Here is a 14,805-nt window from a genome sequence, read left to right on the forward strand (position 1 = left end):
GTTTTGGGTACAAACATAAAAATCATTCCTAGCCATTTAAATGTGAGGTTCATTTTCTGTGGTGGGGCAATGAAAACATAATGGCTATGCATGATTAACCATTTCTTTCACCAGACACAGAATCAAATGGAAAAAAGAAAAATTATACCCCTCAAAGTGCATGAAATCATATCAGGCTAGAATTCGCTGCTTTCAAATTTCAATTGAACCTGCAAGTGAGCTTCCCTGGATAAGAACAGATTAACGCTATGATTTCTAACACAATTAGCCATCCTAATTTTTACTATGCAAATGAGATTAAGTCCTTTGAAATTGAATTTAGAAAGTCATTAATGAATAATTTTGGATAAATAATGAACCTTTAATCATCTATATTGTGCTTGATTAAATTTTAATAAATATTTTTTGGTTATAGTATTATATACACAACAGTTTTTTTACAAAAACGTCCAATCAAATCTACCTATTTAGATATGTCATCATAATTTGTACACGTAGAAACCATTTTACATCGTTACAAATTTGATTTTATAAAATTGAGTTTATATTATTTTAATTTTGAACTTGTCTTTGAGTAGACTTAATTCTGCCTAGCACAATATGTTCAACCTTTTTGAAAATGAATTGAGTCTATATAATAATACTTTTAATTTTCACAGTAAAGCATCCCAGAAATGCATAAAACATACCACAATATGTTCAACCTTTTTGTACTAAACAAATGTACTATTTCTAGTTTCTACCAGAAAAAAAAAAAGTACTATTTCTCAAGACCTATAAATCAGATAAATCCCTATTCCATATGATCATCACCAGTATCGTCATCACCGTTATCAATTTCATTGCTGTGTTGAGGTGATGAATGTGGACGAGAAGAAGAGGCAGCAAATCCCAAATGTTGCATTAAAGTCACTACTTGTTTTCTAGTCTCCGCCAACTCTTGTCTCATCTCTATTTTCTCTTGCTCCTGTCTTTGCAGTGACTCGTTTAGTGCATGAATCTGACTTCTTAAAGCATTGACATCTTCTGAATTAAGTTTGGCAGGTTGACTCAAAGATGTAATTAATGTTTTGTTTACAGATCCAAGACCAAAAATCCTTCCTTTTTTCACTCCAACTGAATTTATCCATATATCCAAGTCAGATGGCATATCTACGGATCCTTGACAATCACCTCCATTCTCTCCGGAAACAAACTTGGAACATAATTCTAATTTTTTTTGTTCAAATTTATCCTGCGTCACATTTGAATATATCAGAAAATAAATAACTGTTAGAAAAGGTAAAGGTAGAGCCAATTCAATTAAAGATGCGACAAAAGAACAAGGGCTAAATAAATATGGTAAACCAGAAAAAAGAATATCAGGCAGTGAGATTTGTATCAGAAACAAACGTTTTGATAGAAAATTGACAAAAATAAAAATAATTATTCACTTTGACCCTCACATAGCTAACCATTGGTCATATACTATAAGATGGATGGGTTTATTTGGGTGGAGAAAATTAGCATTGAAGTGATAAAGAGGTCATGAATTCAACTGACCATAAGCATAACACACTAACTACTGACATTTGTGGTTAAAAAAAGAAGTTAACCGTCGGTAATGGAAATGAAATCAAATGTTTATCTTACATAAGATTATTTATGTGATGAAGATGATAAACTGCAATCGTATACTTGATGGGAATGATGGTAATATGAACTGATAATACACTTGTCTATTCAACTACCCAGGTTGACTACAGATCATGTCATTGAGCGACAAATTATTGATGCAGCTGTGAAAAAGTCCTCTCTCCCCCTTTTAAAGAGCTTCACAATCCTTCTTTTTCGTTATGATGGTTAAATCGCTGAATGGGATGAGTTTGAGTGGTCAAAGTGATTTTTCATCCTCTGCTTGGCAATAAGTTTTGGATGACGACTTTTCAATTTTTCTGTTAATATTGTTTACCAAACAGAGTGGTCAGTTAGTATGCTAAGTGGTTTCTGCATCCACACACTTTGGCACCGTACGAGAATATATCCATGTGGGATGAAGACCTGGGGTTGAGCATTTTAATACAGATGAGTGATTATTAGTATTGGATATATTATATTATGATTTTGTTAGGAATATGTCTCTATGATTCCAATTGCAGATACTTAGAACTGGTGCTGAAGCATGGCTTGGAGATTTCACAGCCTGCTTTGGAACCTAATAAAGGGCCACATTGGAATATGGCAAAGAGAAGAAATGATAGCAAAGTTCACAAGCAAGAATGATGAGTCACAGAGTTTTCTTGTGGTTTGTGAGTTGAATGTTTATTGGTTTGGTTTCTATTAGTGAAGCACACGAGAAACTAGGGAAGTGTAAATGAAAAATAATCTCTCTCAAAGACACATTACAATTGAGCTAGTTTATTTCCTGCCAGCGGAGATACATTACAACTGAGCTAGTTAATTTCCAGCCAGCCAGCCAGCCAGCCAGCTAAAATTCAACACCAAGTAAATAGAAAAATCAAAATAGCAAAAGAGTAAGTGAAACTATTTTTCATTTCAAAAGCAGTAATCAGAGATAACAAAATAATAACATATATCAATTCCAGCAAACAAATATATAAAACACATATCCAAGTACCAGAATTCAGAGTTATTATTAATGAAAAAACAAATATGTCTATGTTAAAAAACAAAACAAATGAAAAGATGAGACTTACATAGGCAGACTCTGCACAAGGACCAACCCAACTTTGATCCTTTTTTCGATGAGTACGAAGGTAAAACTCCTCCAATGATGGATCTGTTCCTTTTGCCTCCTTCTGTAATTGATGAAGGACATTTTAATGTCATTAATTTTGAAAACTAAAATACAAAATATAACAGTAAATTAATAATACCATTCGCTTCCAATGCAGACGATGAGGAATTGATCCACCAGTGTGAAGACATGCACCAGCCATAGACTCACAATTTCTTTTGTTTATTTCAGACTTTCTTTTGTACTTTAAGGACTCCCAATGTGCCTTCAGTTGAGCCCATACATCCTCTTCCATCCAAATTGGTTGTTGATCTAAATTTTTCCGTGCTTCTTGCATTAATTGAATCATTTTAGCTGAACCCCTTTTCTCAAAGTTACGCCGCACCATGTCTTTATGCTGAGGTGGCCAAGTAAACTTTGACTACATCGATTTTGATAAAATAATAAAAAATGATTACATTAGACACATTTTTTAAACAATACCACAACAACTAAATCAATTCAGACAAAGCTTGAATTTGATTACTTTAAATATATCAAACCACGAATCTCGTTGCTTTTTAGATAATTGCTTCCATGATGGTTTTCCCTCCTGCAAGTTAGTACGTATGATTGAAGCAATTTCCTTAACTACCAAGCTGTGTTGATCAAACCTGTGTAAAATAATAAAAGTAATTAATAAAGATCTTAATAATAAAAATTCAAATCATATATTAAGATGTTAAAAAGAACTCACCCATCCCCTTCTGGGAGAATAGGAATTTTGTTCCCATTACTTTCTCCACTAACATGGCTAGATGAAGAAGACGGAGTTTCGTTGACCATAGGAAATTCTCGCCAATTAAGGACTTGGGTAGGAACGGTTTGAGATTTGTTGGATGGAGGTCGTGATCGAGGTGGAGGCGGAGTAGGTTGAGGTTGAGATTGAGGAGGAAGCGAAGTAGGTTGACGTCGAGATCGAGTTCGAGCTGGAGGCAGAGTAGGTTGAGTTCGCGATCGAGGTGGAGGCGGAGTAGGCTGAGGTCGAGATTGAGGTGGAGGTGAAGTAGGTTGAGGTCGAGATTGAGGTGGAGGCAAAGTGAGTTGAGGTTGCGATTGAGTAGGTTGGGGTTGTAGGCGGAGTTGAGATTGAGGTCGGAATTGAAGTCGTGGTTGAGGTTGAATGGGTTGAGGTTGAGATCGAGGTCGGTTTAGTTTACTTCGAGGTTTAGTTCGAGGTGGAGGTTGAGTGGTTTGGTTGGTATAAGCTTGAAGGGTATCTGATGGAATTATCAATGGTGCACGGGTTTCTGCATATCTCTTTTTTCTTAAAATTTTAGTTGGCTGCATAGCTCTCTTTGTTTCCTTAAAAGTTGAAGGAAGTACATTCTCAACGTGGCTTACCTCCCTCATAAACTTTACCACGTCATTAATACACGCTTGTGACATGTTGTGTTTAGATTGTAAACTCAGCATTGTAATAGCAGCAGACAAATTTGATGTATTTTTATACCCTGGCCGCAAAGGTTGTTGAGTTGAATCCAAAATATCATAATATTCAGTTGCTTCCACATTTGGAGGTACCTCTGCATTTGGTACAAAATGTTGGTCATCCATATCAGCATCCTCAAACCCCATGTCTTGTTGACCACTACCAGACATTGAGTCTAAGTTCATATCAACATCAAGATTAGTTTGAGGGACTTCCTCTCCATGGGATGTCCAATACCAATATCCAGGCGTAAACCCTTTTTGACGAATATGAACATTTACTTCATTTGGAGTTCGGCGCCTCGCATTTTTACATAGCTTACATGGACACTTTATTACACCTTCATTCAAATAGTTTGGCTGTTGACAAGCAAAATCAATAAACTCTTCGACGCCTTGCAAAAATTCAACTGTGTATCCCTTTCGACCAGGAAGAAGCCTATTATACATCCATGTTCGATGTGTTGGCATTTCCATTTTCTGCTCAGCTGCAAAAATACTATATGATAACTAACTTTTCATGTACATTGTGTAGAAATATCATATTCATAATTTTCCACAATAAAACTTAATTCAAACAACAAAAATCTCAATTAAATAAACATCGTATGGCCTATCCCATTCAAGAAGAAAATTTCAAGAATGAAAATGAGAAGTATAAAGATTTTCATAAAGCCTAAAACCGGAAAATTAAATTGCAATGTCGAAAAGAGAAAACACAGTTTGAAAAGCAGAAGAACTAAAACATAGTCTCATAGAAGTAATATACGATAGCTCGCACTATAAATCTAAGACGAAAAAAACGAAGAAAATAATAGCAAAGGCGATAATGAAGAAGAACAAGACGACGCTACCTTCGATTGCAGAAACACCGCAAACGATCAGAAATGCGAAGAGAACGAGAGCGATGAGGGAACACCAACTCCAAATCAAACGTCGAATATTTCTGTAGTAGATCAGAAATTTAGAGAGAGAGAGAGAGAGAGAAAGAGAGTTAGGGTTTTGATTTAAGAAAAAATGTTTTATTTTAACAAAAAATTAAATTTGTTTATATTTATATTTTTACAAAATTTGATGGAAAATTTGCTTGTGAACATTGATTCGCAACAAAAATTACTTATAATCTTCTGGATTAATTGGATTTCCTACAATTTTTGCTGTATTTTCTGTAAGTTGGAATTTGTAATTAGAGTAGTAACCGGTGAGTGGTAGACATCTCCTACAAACTTAAATTTGTAGGAAATTTTATCATCGAAAAAAAAAGGTTGTAGGAAAATTTGTTGTATTGTCAGAATAATTTTCAAAAATATTTTTGACAAATTTTAATTTATGGAAAATACATATATTTAAGAAGTATATATTTAGATAAATTTAGAGAAAACTCCACTTCAAATATTTTGCAAAAATTTGTTTCATATTAATTTCACCAGATACTTTATTAAACAGTTAAATATGCTTCAATAAATTAAGTAATATGATGATGGTAATTCTCAATCTAAATAATATTATCAGATTTCACAATATATAATTCAATCGATAAATTTTGATATTATTATATTATACATCATATCTCGTATTTGACAATTATTTGTGTGGATTTTAAATCGTGATTATTATGCTGTGTAAAGAAAAAAAAATCATCAGAGTTAAAATATAACTTAGCTAAATTATAGACAAAAACATTTACAATTCTCCTCACAGGAGAAATTAAACAAAGAAAAAAGAAAATGATGATATTGTACCAAATAATAATAATTGAACCAAAGTAGAAATTGTTAGTGGAAGAGCGATTGGTGTTCATGGAGTCTTTTTTTTGCCATGATATGGCAGAAACATAAATCAAAAACAACCAAATAGAATCTCATTGCTTATCCAAGACTGCAGCAAATTATAAAATTTTCAAGTAGTATCAGCTAATACAACTCCATCAGCATCTCTAGTAACACCAATGCCCCACAAGTTTTGAACCATATATGCAACGTCTACATTGAGGTTGAACAAGTCTTGTGGAAGGATCAGGTGGAAAGGAAGTTTGAATGATAACAGAGGACAAAAACATAATTTGGAGTTATTCAATAACTTTCTATACTTTGTGAGTGATTTCTTATAATCTTGTTTGTTTACCTTCAAAATAAAAATAAAGAATATTAGAGCATCTACAACGGTGAACTCAATATGGGTTTTTTAGATAGGGTCCATTGTACCACATCATCTTAAAGCAATTCACTCATTTTTTACTCCAACAGTGAACTCAACATGATTCAAGTTCTACTATGTCACGTCACTCTAAATCAACTCATTCATTTTTTACGGTTTAACTTTAAAAAAATCATATTATATTTCATTACTTTAATTTATACATTAATATTTAATTTTATTATAACTTAAAATATTAATTTAAATATTCTAATTAATATTATTATACATTATTTTAATTTAAAATTAAAATTAAAATTAAAATTTAAAATTAAAATAAAATTGAACTTAAATTTTATAACAATAATAAAAATTAAATGCTAAATACATGACATAAATAATTAAAAATGATAAAGTAATGAAAAAGTATGAGTAACAAACTGTTTCTATTAATGAGTTAACAATCGTAATTAAAGGAAAAAAATTAACGGTTATATATTAACTACAAAAAAGCTAATGGTTACAAAATTATTATTATTTAATAAATTAAAAAGAAGTTAACGGCTATAAATTAATAAAAAATGATATATTTATTATTATTAATAAATTAATAAAAGGTAGAAAAAAAAAGATAACTGCTATGAAGCACCTTTCCTTCCAGAGTACCGTGATGACACATTGGCACAACCCCAACTGTAGAAGTTAAGTAATTACGCGTTGGCGGACGAACTTATTTTCACTCCCGTTGTAGATGCTCTTACGAGCAAACCAAATACCATAGCAAACTAAAAATCAGTTTAATACCTCCTATTATTTAATAATAATAAATTATAATACCTAAATTATTACTTTTATTTAAACATAGTAAACAATTCAGGTTTTTGAAAGAATAAAAAAATCAGTTTTGGTATGATATTAGTTTTTTAAAAGCAGTTATTTTTCTTACCCATAGAGCGATTTTTTTAAAACAGTTTTTATTTTACCAGAAAATGTGATTTTTTTATTTTTTTAAATAATAAAATAAAATAATTTCTTAAATAATAATAAAAAAATAATTTAAGAATTAATTATTTTAAAATATTATGAAAACAAATTTTAAAATAATATAAGAAAACCTATTTTTTAAAATAGTAATCAAACAATATATTTATGTAAAAAGAAATACTTTTTATTAAAAAATATTTTTTTTGAAATTATAAACATAATTATATAATAATAATTTCTTAAGTGTATATATTTAAAATAAGTATATGTCATCAATTGAATTGAATTAAAAAATAAATGTGATTTATTGAATTTTAAAATAAGATTGGATGTATTGGATTCTTCTATATTTTTAAATGGATGAGTTGAAATTAATCCATTAATAATTTTATTTGTATGGTGGATGAATTTTGTTATTTTCCATATAGATGTTTTTCATTTATAATCCATTTTCATTCAAAATTCTATTTAATTTTGTTATAATAAATAATTAATTGTTAATTTTATTAAATAAAAAAATTAAATTATATTAATAAAATCAAATAAGATATAATTAATAAAATATATATATATATATATATATATATTATATTAAAACTAATATGGTTGAATAGATGTGTCAAAATGCTATTTATTTGTACAATTTTATCTTATTTTATAGTCTATTTAAATTAGCAACTTCATTTCCTCCTAATTTTTCATAATTTATGTGTAAAATATTAGATAATTATTAAAATAATACAAACGTTGTCTTGGCATATATGCTCACCTATTTTGGCACACATGTTCAACTGTATTCAGTTTGATTTTTATATTTTTTATATATTTTATTTAATTTTATTAATATAATTTGATTTTTTAATTATTTTTATTTATTAAATAACTTAAATAAATAATTAATTGTTTGTTATAAAAAAATTAACAAGTAGCCTCCCTGTTAAAAAGAAGAAAAAGAAAATATTTGTGTAACGATCTTGTGAATGTAAAAACTAGGGCATATAAGTTTCAATAATATAATGAAATTTTTTAAATGAAAATGGGATTTTAACTAAAATCATCCTTCCATCTATTCATTTTCTATCATGTGGTTTTTTTCCTTTCTGTTCTGACATCTCACCTTCTTTTTCTAACACCAAACAGAGCCTAAAACCAGGCAATAATCTGGTAAAACAAAGGAAGGAAAAGATCAAGAACCGAGTTTGACAAATTTGGTTGGGGGTGCATGTAGCATTTAACCCTGCAATGCAATAATTGAAGCATTGATTTGAAGAGATTGGTGAAAGATCAGTGATGAAGCAACAGGAGTTGACTATTTTGCTATGCCTCATATGGGCACTAACCCTTCTCTATGGTGAAATGTTCGCTTACTGGCTTCCATCTCTCTTCACTTGTTCATGGCCCCATCTTCTCCACTCTTCTTCTTCAATGGTTGGTTACCATCAAGTTTTCATCTTTTCATTTCCTTCTTTTATGGGTCATTTTCAATTTTTTAATTTTTTTTTTGTTATGAAATTCTAGACATTTTGGTAGCTTCCAATGACATATTCCAATTTGAGTTTTTAGTTGGGGGATATATGGTGGATCTATAATTTTTTTGATTTTGTTGGAAATTATTTTATGGAGTTTTGTGGGATATTGAAGAGTTTGATGGTTAGAATCATTGCATCTTTTTACACAACATTAAAAAAATGTCTGTAAATTATTACAATTTTATAGTGTGAATTTAGTAAAATGCATAACTAACTTACCATATTTTGTGTGACAGCAGGTTCAAACAAAAAGTGAAAATTACCAAACTGATTATGTAAAAGTTGCTGTTATTGCAGATCCACAGGTGAACTTTTCTACTCTTATGATTATGTCATGCATATTATTACCATATATATCTACGAGTGTCTAGATGGGCATAACATTGGTAAAAAAGATGAAGAAATTGCGCTAACGTATGTTAACCATGAACAATAAATTTTGTTTAATTTTTATTTTGATTTCAAATAAAACAAATGAAATTGGCTAAATATAATTATAAAAATTGAACATAGTTAATACAATTGGTTATCTTTTTTTTCTAAAGGCTTAATTGCAGTTTTGGTCCCCCTATTTTAACTGAATTGCGAAAGTAGTCCCCCATTTTGTTTCTCCCCAGTTTTGCTCCCCCAAGCAGAATTTTAGTCCAAAACTTGATGAAATTTCATTTTTTTTGCATTTATTTAAGTCACACAATGCCTCAAGATCTCATTTGCAACAATTGCACTTGAAATATATGACCATAAATGGTGTAGTACGACCTTAAAAAATAAAATTTCATCAAGTTTTGGACTAAAATTTTGTTTGGGGACCAAAACTGGGGAGAAACAAAATGGAGGGACTACTTTCGCGATTCAGCTAAAATAGGGGGACCAAAACTGCAATTAAACCTTTTCTAAACAAATATAACATGCAATATTACTACTTATTTGAAAACTGTTGAGAATGATTTTGGTACTATTGAAAATAGGCTACACCAAATTCCCCTATCCCCTTTAGTATAGGTATAGATATAGATGTAGCACAAACACTTCAGATTGAAGGCATTTCTATTATGTGTTGGTGTCGTGTCTCAGTAGATATTTTAAGATATATGTTAATGTGAAGTTTACTTGCATTGCATATGCCTGTTTATGCAAGTCTATTAATTAATGTTTCAGTGGATGTGTATCTAATTCGTCGATATTATTTTTTTTGTTACATAACAGCTCATGGATAAAACTTCTCTCCATCTACCTGAGAAATCTCTTGCACTGGAGATTGCAAAATTCTACACTGATTTAAACATGCGCAGATCATTCTTTTCATCTATCCTGCCTTTCAAACCTGATGTCGTATTGTTTTTAGGCGATTACTTTGATGGAGGTCCTTTTTTATCGGATGAAGAGTAAGTCCTGAAGAAAAAAAAATTTCATTTGTGATTTGGCTTTCTACAAGTTTTAAATTTTTGTTGTTATCTATTTATTATGCCATGTGAAATGTTTCCAATTTAGGTAAGTGGTAACTTCTTAAGGGTGCATTTTGTAAACAATTTAGGTAAGTGTTTATTTAGTAATCTTGCATCTATAGCATGTTCACTTGGATTTTCTAATATGAAATTCTTTTACAATATTTTGGATGGACAGGTGGAAGGAGTCTTTATATCGCTTTAAACATATATTTGGTTTGGATGCACAAAGAAAATACACAGACAAACAAGTTTACTATATTCCTGGAAACCATGATATTGGTTATGAAAGTCTTCATTATGCAAAACCAGAGGTATTTCAACATTTTATTGCTCAACTTTTGATGTTCAAGTTGCAAAAAGGTTGCTTCCGTTGGTATGTACAATACATAGCTATGAAGTCAAATGCCAAGTTACAGTTATATTGGAGTCGTAACTATATTCAAGACCTTAGAGATGGGAAATTACATATATTGTCTTTTTAATTGTGATTCATATAAAGTAAGCTTTAAATCACATTAAGTTTGTCAAATGCTTTGTCGCAAGAAGTTCTTTACTCAAGTTTTTCAGTTCTGTTTTGCATAGTTCATAATCTATAATCATAGAATGCGACAAACATGTTTATTGTTTGCACTTTTTTAACTGTGTGCCTCCTTTGGTGTCCTCTTTGCTCATAACATTTTTATCATTATTACATCTACATAGGTTATCAGACGCTATGAGGAAACATTCGGGATTAGAAACTACAGATTTGCAGTCGGAAAAGTGGATTTTATTGCTGTCGACGCACAAACTCTTGATGGTAAACTGGGTTTTTCCTTGTCAATTTGATCTATCACGTTTTGTAAGTAGCAATAGTCTAGATGCTTTTGTATTTGTTTTGGGCCCTATCCCTTTTACTATGTTTATCATGGAACATAATCCTCCTTTTCATGCTTTTAAAAATTATCGTTTCTCTTGGATGATGCTTTCTTCATGCATTGTTTCTCTCTTTCTATAGCAAAAAATTATTTATTAAACACGCAATCATACTTAAACTAATTAAATAACAAACATAATATATACAACTGAAATATTATAAATTTTAATCATATACTATTTAAGTATTTATTTATATATAAGTCATTGCTTGAGGAGTTTTTGAAAAGTTGAAATTACTGAATTCATCATGTTTTTTACAGGACACACACAAAAGCATCTGACTTCTCAAACTTGGGAGTTTGTAAAGAATGTCTCTGTAGGTATAAACTGTCTTATAAATCCAATTCATCAATTGGTTGGATCATGTGTCCTGTAATAATCCACGAGTGTTTTGTACTTTACTAGATGAGGTAGTTCGTCCAAGAGTCTTATTAACACACATTCCTTTATATCGACCGGATGGCACTTACTGTGGCCCTGATCGTAGTTCCCCAATTATCAATCAGGTAAAGATTATTTTTCAGTTTCTTGAAGTGGATCTATAATAAGCATGTTGTATTTCATGGAGCATTGTCCCTCAGAATACGATTGTGCATAAATTTTTTCTTGCTTGCTAGTTTCCGTTTTTGAAACTACTAATTAGTCTTTCTTTCTTTAATTTCTAGAGGATACGTCACACTGTCCAGACTAGTAATATCATGTAAGTTACCCATCTTGTGGCATGAAATTTGCATGAACTTTGTATAAGTGGCTCATATGTATACTGAGGTTTGTTTTGACTTTTCGTTCATTCAGGTATCAGAATTATGTTTTTGAGAAGTCATCAAAGTATTTACTAGATACTATCAAACCTGTGAGTCGTCTACCTTCCCTTTGGATTTTTGTGGATGGTTGTTTCACCCTTATATATGAACGTGGGGAAAAAATAATCCATGATAGATTTGCCAACAATTTGTTTATATTTCATGTGTATAGTTTGCTATCCAGTTTACAATATTTCTCTGCCATGAAGAATGGATATTAAAAAAATGAGAATAGAGGGAAATCGAGAGCAGAGACAATAAAGAATAGAGATGGTTACAACTTTCTGAACCATAGTTTTCGGTATCTTATGATACATGCAAGTCATATCTCCATTTGATACTAAATTGAACTGAATCAATACAAATTCAAGTGTTCAAGTGTTCAATATGATGAATCCCAATTCATTTTAATAAACACTACGTAAACTTAGTGTAGCCAACCATTTTTTTGGTCAACTTTGTATAACCAACCACTTTTCTTTTGTCATTTGATTTATGATTCGAATCTTGAATTATTTTGAGGTTCATATACAATGTATCAACTTATAATTTTGTTATGTCACCTCTTTTTATTTAAAAGTGACATATTTTTATTGGTAATGAATCTTACAATTCATAATAAGATTCAACTCACGATTCAAAAAACATGTCTTCTGATTCATGATGTGAATCTCGATTTGTTAGGCTTAAGCATGTTCTGAACTAACATTTATGATTTTGGCAGAAGCTTATTTTATCTGGTCATGATCATGATCAGTGCACCATCACTCGTCAATCTAAATCTGGGACTGTAAAGGAGGTAAGAACCTGATCTTCTCATCTGAGCAGTCTAGTTCAGTGTTTGAACACTTTAACTGACAGTAGCATGCAGCACACTCTAGGTACTATAAGTTGGCAACAAGGAAATTTGTATCCTTCTTTCATGCTGTTATCAGTTGATAACTCAACCCTTCCAAATGCTTCCATTCCAGAAGAGGCTTTGTTGACTCATTTATGTTACCTTCCAAAGCAATTACACATTTATATATGGTAGTTCTCAATGCTGATAATGATTCTTAATAGGCTTAAATATGTTTTTAATCCTTGAAAATATACCATTTTTATGTAAAAAAAATTATTTGTTTTTAATCCTTGTAAATATATCACTTTTTCCTTTTGGTCCTTGTTGTTTTAGTCTTTGTAAAAAATTTCATGTTAGAATTGGTCCGTGTAATATGTCTGTGATATTCATTTTAATCCTTATGTAGCCCATACTAGAGGGACTAAAGTCATTTTTTTTACATATTACAGGGATCAATTCCAACCTAAAAAAAATATTTTAGAGACTAAAACAAAATAAGGATAAAAAACAAGTGGTATATTTGCAAGGACTTAAAAAACAATATAAGGACTAGAAACAAAAAGTGGTATATTTGTTGGTACCAAAAACATATGTAAGTCTTGTAAATATAATTTTTCCCCAAGCTTTTCTATCATCTCTTATGTTTTGCTGTAATTTTCAGGTATATTGTGCTATTTGTTTTTACCCTTCTTGCCCTCCTATTTTGGCCAACAAGCAGCACAAGTTTTTGGCATCAGTTTTGGAACTTGGTGGGCCATTTTAAACAACTCATAGCTTCCATGTTATCTAGAAACGAAACAAAAGAGAAGGATGAGGATGCTAACTATGAATATGAGATGATGTGGGATGCAGAAGGCTCAATGCATCTTGTAAAGAAACCATTGAAGGCATCTGCTGTAAATTCAAATAAGCGAAGCTTAGGCGAAAGGTAAACTTTGGTTTTCATATTCTGTGATAAATATGATTTCCTTTTAAAAAACAGATTGGGGAAGGAGAAAACTATTATTAATAATACTAGTGACGTTGATGCTCATTTTACAACCATCTCTGTGAGAATTTGAACTCCGTCCCTTAAGATTAAAAGGTCGAACTCTTACCAGTAATCTGACACTTAACGATAAATATGATTTCTTGATTTGGCTTGAAACAAAAATTAACACCAGCTTTGTTAAATATTGGAGACATAAAGCTTAAGGATCTTCCTTTGTGTTTTTTATCTACCACCAGGGGTAATGTTGTAATGCGACCAACTGCTAGAAAAAGTACTGGTCAAGAAACAGATTTCTCTGTGGATATGGATATGGCTTCAAGCACTGGACTTGATCCTCTAGCAAGAATACCTCTCAGAACAGGCAAATCAAAGACAACAATTATAATCCAAAGATTACTACGCACACTGCGAATGCTGACTGTTATTGCAGCAGTCAATGTTCCTCTTTACATGATGTTGCTATTCAAGGATTGGATTGACAAATAAGATGAAATTCCTATTGGAATGATACCATTCAGGTTTTACATTAAGTTTTATTTTTATTTTTTTTATTCATGAAGTGTTGTAGATTCAATAACATAGTTCAGGTAAGTAAGTTCTATCAACATGATCTAATTAATCATATGGAGCATCTACAAGTATTATTTTGCTAGAAACATATATATTTAAATGATTCATGCTAGTGCCATGATCATATGGAGCATCTACAAGTATTATTTTGAAATATGGCTAAAATGTGTTATATAACCGTAATAGGCATGAGGTTTGTGGCATGCTTTATTCTTGAAAGTAGACAACTTTCTCTCTTCCAAAACTTTATGCAGCTCTCATAGCCGCGTTTATAGTGTATTTGGTAAAATTGTCGAATTGTTTTCTATCTGTTTTTTGTTATTAATTGTTTTTTGTACAAATCTTAAAATAAATAAAATCAAGGTAATGAAAACAGAA

General features: G+C 30.9%; 2 protein-coding genes across 4 annotated transcripts; one reads left to right on the forward strand and one right to left on the reverse strand.

The window, feature by feature from the left end:
* Positions 1–610: 610 nt before the first annotated feature.
* On the reverse strand, positions 611–5,397 carry LOC101499322 (uncharacterized). 2 transcript variants are annotated; one of them, XM_073363870.1, is made up of 6 exons: positions 5,062–5,397; positions 3,474–4,695; positions 3,264–3,390; positions 2,877–3,158; positions 2,697–2,798; positions 611–1,234 (listed from the first exon to the last, which is right to left on the reverse strand). In XM_073363870.1, exons 2-6 carry the CDS (start codon positions 4,682–4,684, stop codon positions 794–796), a joined length of 2,163 nt encoding a protein of 720 aa, XP_073219971.1. In that variant the 5' UTR covers positions 4,685–4,695; positions 5,062–5,397; the 3' UTR covers positions 611–793. The 2 variants fall into 2 exon arrangements, with proteins under 2 accessions (XP_073219971.1, XP_027192789.1); XM_027336988.2 differs by having other exon boundaries at positions 3,474–4,687; positions 5,062–5,193.
* A 2,961-nt stretch (positions 5,398–8,358) lies between these two features.
* On the forward strand, positions 8,359–14,583 carry LOC101498804 (uncharacterized protein C630.12). Of its 2 annotated transcripts, none has more exons than XM_004510539.4 (13): positions 8,359–8,755; positions 9,096–9,161; positions 10,063–10,241; positions 10,480–10,615; positions 11,007–11,103; positions 11,483–11,542; positions 11,628–11,728; positions 11,888–11,922; positions 12,018–12,075; positions 12,750–12,824; positions 12,897–13,054; positions 13,528–13,794; positions 14,094–14,583. In XM_004510539.4, the coding sequence occupies exons 1-13, from the start codon at positions 8,618–8,620 to the stop codon at positions 14,341–14,343; spliced, it is 1,620 nt and encodes a 539-aa protein (XP_004510596.1). In that variant the 5' UTR covers positions 8,359–8,617; the 3' UTR covers positions 14,344–14,583. The 2 variants fall into 2 exon arrangements, with proteins under 2 accessions (XP_004510596.1, XP_004510595.1); XM_004510538.4 differs by having other exon boundaries at positions 8,360–8,755; positions 9,093–9,161.
* The last annotated feature ends 222 nt before the right edge of the window (positions 14,584–14,805 follow it).

The sequence above is a fragment of the Cicer arietinum genome, chromosome 7, assembly GCF_000331145.2.
Source record: "Cicer arietinum cultivar CDC Frontier isolate Library 1 chromosome 7, Cicar.CDCFrontier_v2.0, whole genome shotgun sequence".
Lineage (NCBI taxonomy): Eukaryota > Viridiplantae > Streptophyta > Magnoliopsida > Fabales > Fabaceae > Cicer > Cicer arietinum.